At 36.7% G+C, this 5,807-nt stretch overlaps 1 protein-coding gene across 1 annotated transcript; it reads left to right on the top strand.

Moving 5' to 3' along the window:
* The first annotated feature begins 1,744 nt into the window (after nt 1-1,744).
* LOC147555929 (uncharacterized) lies at nt 1,745-3,001 on the top strand. The gene is made up of 2 exons (XM_086658550.1): nt 1,745-2,211; nt 2,368-3,001. The coding sequence occupies exons 1-2, from the start codon at nt 1,745-1,747 to the stop codon at nt 2,999-3,001; spliced, it is 1,101 nt and encodes a 366-aa protein (XP_086514676.1).
* The last annotated feature ends 2,806 nt before the right edge of the window (nt 3,002-5,807 follow it).

The raw sequence follows: 5,807 nt of genomic DNA, 5'->3' as shown, positions 1-5,807 counted from the left end.
ACCCATGGTGCGCTCCCAATAAGAGGAGAGTTCCTCAGGAGAACCTAGAGTGCGTTAGATAGTACCAGCCCATTTATGGCACTAGCTAATGCACTACGTCGAAACAAATGTTCATAATGTTTTATGAACCATAATATAATGTTATCTTATTTTATAATACGCTACATAAAAATGGTGAAATCAATTTTTCATGTAAAAGACATCTGAGACATTTTTTTAGTGGCTTGGATATTAGCCTATTTTGGGCTTGCGAATGAATTTAGTTTAGGGTAAGAATTGAACCCAGGAGTCCAAAGCCCAGCTCGGAACGTGCAAGTCCGACGAGCAAATAGACTGCCTGAAGCCTGTAACGGATACTACCCGCCATACTCTTTCTAGAAAAACTTTACCCAAACCATAAACCCGAGTTAAAGGCCCAATCGACGTTACTCGAGTCACAAGGCCTACCCTGAGGGGCAAGTGGGTAAAGTTTCGCTTCGGGCCTCGAGGGGCCAAATGGTCCCACAAGAAGACTAAAACGGAGGAATTAAAGGCCTTGATTTCTTTTAGGATTAATTTCATTTTAGCCCTCAATTTGTGACTAATTGACCGTTTTGGCCCAATATGTGTCCGACAGTTCGTTTTGGCCCCCAATTGTGTCCTACAATTCGTTTTGACCGTCAATTATGTCCGACAGTTCGTTTTGACCCTAATTATTGGCAGACATACCAATTTTACCCTTGTGGCATTTCTGTAAATTTCTATTTTTTTTCTTTTTCCCATTTTCTACTTTCTCCTGTCTTTGATAGTATTAACTCTTTCATGAATATTAAATTTTTAACTCTTCAATTTCTTGTTTTTTTTTCTCTCTCTCTTTTCTCTTTTCCCGTCGGCGACATAACATTCTTCAAATTAAAGCTCACTAGCGAGGAAACCCTTTGTATCAGTGAAGGGTTTTAGATTTGACGAAGAGATTCGTCAAATGACCCTAGTTTATGAAGTGACCCTAGTTTATGATATGATCATCAAGGATTAATTCTTAAAATCTAACCTGAAATGAGCAAAAGAAATTCGAGTCAAATCAGTCAAGGATTGTGGTTTTTAGGCAAAAAATAATTCTAAAGAAGTTTCAAAGCTAAATCTCAAAATTAGGAAATATGAAAAAAAAAAAAAAAAAAAAAAAACTAAACCTTCACATGTAGATATGATTTTGGTGTAATAATCCTTCAACAAATGGGTTACTGTTATATGATGTGGCTGCCCAATTGCAAGAGGTAATGGTTGCCCATAGAATAATATCCTAGTGTATTTAGAAGGTGCCCATAAGATTTCCCTGTGATGTTCTAGTTTGCTTTGAGGTGAAGCAATTTATTTGCCACCTAGAATGAGGTGGGCGATTAACATGCTTCCTCATTCCAACTCACTTATTTCACTCCAGCTCATCTCTTTCCCTCCTTATCCAATTGGAGTATATATATACAAACTCCACTATTGTTTTCTTACTACTTGAGACTTGAGAATCAGAGTGAGTTAACAGTGAGTAATAAAGCTAGTCTTTGGAGGATCATAAGCTTATTTATCTCTTAGTCTTTCTAGTACATTAACTATATAATATAGTTATAGTGTTTCAAATCATTCTTCTCTTTGTCTATTACCTTACTCTACGTTATCAGCACGATAGTCTCTAGTCGTGATACAAAGGAGATTCCATCCAACTCAAGGAGATTATCAAATCCACAGGTAATTCGTAATTTTCAAGTTTAATATGTCGAATCTGACAAGTATTGATTTTGCAGCCCTTGACTTATCGGGAAAGAATTATATCACATGGAAGCTTGAAATCGAAGCACATTTAAAAGCCAAACAACTTGATAAAACAATTTGCGATGGAAATAGTGAACCTCTTTTCAGACGCTCAGCGGCCCTCATTGTAATTCGCCATCATTTATGTGAAGAACTCAAATCCGAATGCTTATATCAGAAAGACCCACTTGTATTATGGAAATGTTTAGAAAATCGATACGGTCATTTAAAAAAGGTTATTTTACCGAAGGCCCAGAATGACTGGATAAACCTGCGGCTACAGGATTTCAAAACAGTTTCTGAATATAATTCTGTCTTAGTTAAAATAACTACAAAATTAGGTCATTGTGGTTACCCAGTTTCAGAGGAACAAATGCTAGAAAAAACGTTTTCTACGTTTCATATATCAAATATGAATCTGCAAGAGCAGTATAGAAACATGAATTTTAAATGTCATTCGGAGTTAATTTCATGTCTTCTTGTAGCAGAACAAAATAGAGAAGTAATCATGAAAAATCAAGAAACCCGTCCAACGGGATATACTAACTTTTCATAAACTTATTCTACATCCGTCTCTACTGAAAGACGGGAACAGAACCATAAGGGTCGTGGTCGTGGCAACTACCACAATAAAAATTTGGAGGAACATGATCGTGGTAACGATCAAAATAAAGATACCAGAAGTGGTGGTTACCATTCTGGGGGGCGCGGTCGTGGCAACGACCGAGGCCGATGGGCAAATAACTCGGGTAACATATACAAGCCGTATAATCGGCAAAATAAAGGAAAGAAGGTGGTAAATGAACCTTCTGAAATGAAGAATCAACCCTGTTTTAAATGTGGTATGACAGGGCATTGGCAAAGAACATGTAGGACTGCTAAACATCTAATAGATCTTTATCAAGCATCCTTGAAGAAACGTACTGCCAATGTAGAAACAAATCATATGGAAATCGATGATTCTTCATATAACACAAGATTAGAGGTATCTGACTATTTCACTGACGATGTTGAAATATATCTTACTGATGTCAGGACCGAGTCAAAAATCACAGATTACGGGATTAATCTGAATACCGGCACATCGTTGTTGCAATACCCCACCGAAGAAAAGGATATCTATGATAATGGATATGAAAATCTTACTAATAATGAATTCGATCAATTACTCGATGATGAGTTTGACGAAATGATTGATCGAATTCGTAACTCTCCTTAATAGTGTTTTTATAATATTTTCAGTTCTTGTAAATTTTGTATTATATTAGTGTTTTATTTTTTTATAGCAATGTAATATATATAAAACTTTACATGTTTTCTATCGGTATCTTATGTTTATTCTCATGTTCATTAAGGTATGGATTCTAGAAGTACATTTTTGAGAGATGATGAAGATATTTGTCTGGCAGACAGTGGAACCACAAATTCCATCTTTCGAAGTAAAAAGTATTTTTTGACTCTGAAATTGTTTAAGGCTAATGCGATTACTATCGCTGGTTCATCTAGTCTCATTGACGGCTCTGGTAGAGCAATTATAATATTACCAAGTGGTACAAAGTTAACCATTGACGATGCATTGTATTCGAACAGATCTTTAAAGAATCTCTTAAGCTTTAAAGACATACGTCGAAATGGTTATCATCTCGAGACTAGAGATGAAAATAATGAAGAATATTTATATATTACTTCAACTGCTTCGGGCCAGAAGCATGATCTCGAGAGATTGGCGACTCTCTCCTCTGGATTGTATATTACAAGGATAAAAACAGTTGAATCTTATGTTGTCATAAACCAGAAGTTTTATGATCCAAGTGTGACAACACTTTGGCATAACCGTTTGGGACACCCAGGATCTACCATGATGAGTAGAATCATTCGAAATTCTCAAGGACACCCACTACAGAAACCAAAGATTCTAATAAGCAAGGATTTTGCTTGTACACCTTGCTCATTGGGGAAATTAATAGTAAGACCATCTCATACAAAAGTTCATATCGAATCTCCTAAATTTCTTGAAAGGATCCAAGGAGATATATGTGGTCCTATTCACCCACCATGTGGACCATTTCGATATTTCATGATATTGATAGACGCCTCTGCTAGATGGTCTTATGTTAATCTTTTGTCTACTCGTAATAATGCATTTGCAAGGTTGCTTGCCCAAATTATTAGATTACGAGCTCATTTCCCTGATTTTCCGATTAAGTCCATACGCCTTGATGGGGCAGGCGAATTTACATCAAAGGCTTTTGATGCGTACTGTATATCAGTTGGTATTGATGTTGAACATCCTGTAGCTTATGTTCATACACAAAATGGTCTAGCAGAATCATTCATAAAACATATACAACTGATTTCACGTCCAATGTTGATGAAAACCAAGTTGCCAGTTTCTGCATGGGGATCTGCAGTATTACATGCTGCTGCTTTGATCCGCCTACGTCCTACTGCGAATGGTCAACATTCTCCTTTGCAACTAGTTTTGGGTCATCAACCAAACATAACGCATTTGCGTATTTTTGGATGTGCGGTACACGTGCCGATTACACCTCCTAAACGAACAAAATTCGGACCTCAGCGGCGTCTGGGGATATATGTTGGTTTTGATTCACCATCTATTATCAGGTATCTAGAACCTACGACAGGTGATACTTTCACCGCAAGATTTGCAGATTGTCATTTTGACGAAACAGTTTTCCCGCCATTAGGGGGAGAAAATTCGTTTACAGTGAATAACAAACAAATTGAATTGTGTTGGAATACACAAAGTTTATCTCATTTTGATCCTTATACAAATCAATCTGAGCTAGAAGTAGAAAGGATAATACATTTGCAAGGCATCGCAAATAATCTACCAGATGCATTTAATGATGCAGCAAGGGTAACAGAATCATATATCCCAGCCGCTAATGCTCGTGCACGAATTAATATTCCTGAAGGACCAGGAGAAACTTCTATAGCGAATGAATCATCTAAAATAAGTCAGAAGCGTGGACGACCAATTGGTTCTAAAGATACTATTCCTAGAAAGAGGAAGAACCAATCACAAAATAATAGTTCTTTAGAAGAGACTATTAATGATACACCCGCACTCTCTGAACAAATACCCCTTGAAGAGGGTAAAGCCCTTGATGAGGCAGAGATACAAAACAGTGAGGAAGTCTCTATAAATTATGGATGCTCGAAAGAAGTATGGGACCGAAATGAAACAATTATCGACGAGGTATTTTCTTTTACAGTGGCAACCTCAATTCTGAAAGAGAATGATGATTATGAACCACGCTCTATTGAGGAATGTCGACAAAGACCTGATTGGTCGAAATGGAAAGATGCAATTCAGGCAGAACTAGATTCACTCAATAAGCATAGTGTTTTTGGACCAGTGGTCCTTACACCCAAGGATGTAAATCCAGTTGGGTTCAAATGGGTTTTTCTAAAAAAGCGAAATGAAAATAATGAAATCGTTCGCTACAAAGCACGACTTGTGGCACAGGGTTTTCTACAAAAACCTGGGATAGATTATGAAGAAACATATTCTCCTGTTATGGATGCCATTACATTTAGATATTTAATCAGTCTAACCGCTCAAGAAGGACTCGATATGCATCTACTAGATGTCGTTACTGCATATCTATATGGCAATCTAGATACTGATATTTATATAAAGGTCCCTGAAGGATTCAAGTTACCTGAAGGAGAACCACGTGTCATGTATTCACTTAAACTTAATAGAGCTTTATATGGTTTAAAGCAATCAGGGCGAATGTGGTACAATCGTCTCAGTGAATACTTGACCAAGGAAGGTTATGTAAATGATCCGATTTGTCCATGTGTGTTCATTAAGAAATCTAATATTGGATTTGCTATCATTGCAATATACGTTGATGATATAAACCTAATTGGGACAGTTGAAGATGTCTCAAAAGCTGCAGAATATTTGAAGAAAGAATTTGAGATGAAAGATCTTGGAAAAACAAAATTCTGCATTGGTTTACAAATTGAGAGAACTACAAATGGTATTCTTA

The sequence above is a fragment of the Eschscholzia californica genome, unplaced genomic scaffold (genome assembly GCF_041429995.1).
Source record: "Eschscholzia californica isolate CP2 unplaced genomic scaffold, dmEscCali1.0.p SCAF_2, whole genome shotgun sequence".
NCBI lineage: Eukaryota > Viridiplantae > Streptophyta > Magnoliopsida > Ranunculales > Papaveraceae > Eschscholzia > Eschscholzia californica.
Note: the sequence above shows the minus strand (reverse complement) of the source record. Positions and strands in the feature narration are given on the sequence as shown.

Bases quoted from the DNA above. Each gene is read 5' to 3' on its own strand.
- LOC147555929 (XM_086658550.1), top strand. From the start codon at position 1,745: ATGTCGAATCTGACAAGTATTGATTTTGCAGCCCTTGACTTATCGGGA. The intron at 2,212-2,367 runs GTATAGAAACAT...CTCTACTGAAAG, and splicing joins AATATGAATCTGCAAGAGCA to ACGGGAACAGAACCATAAGG.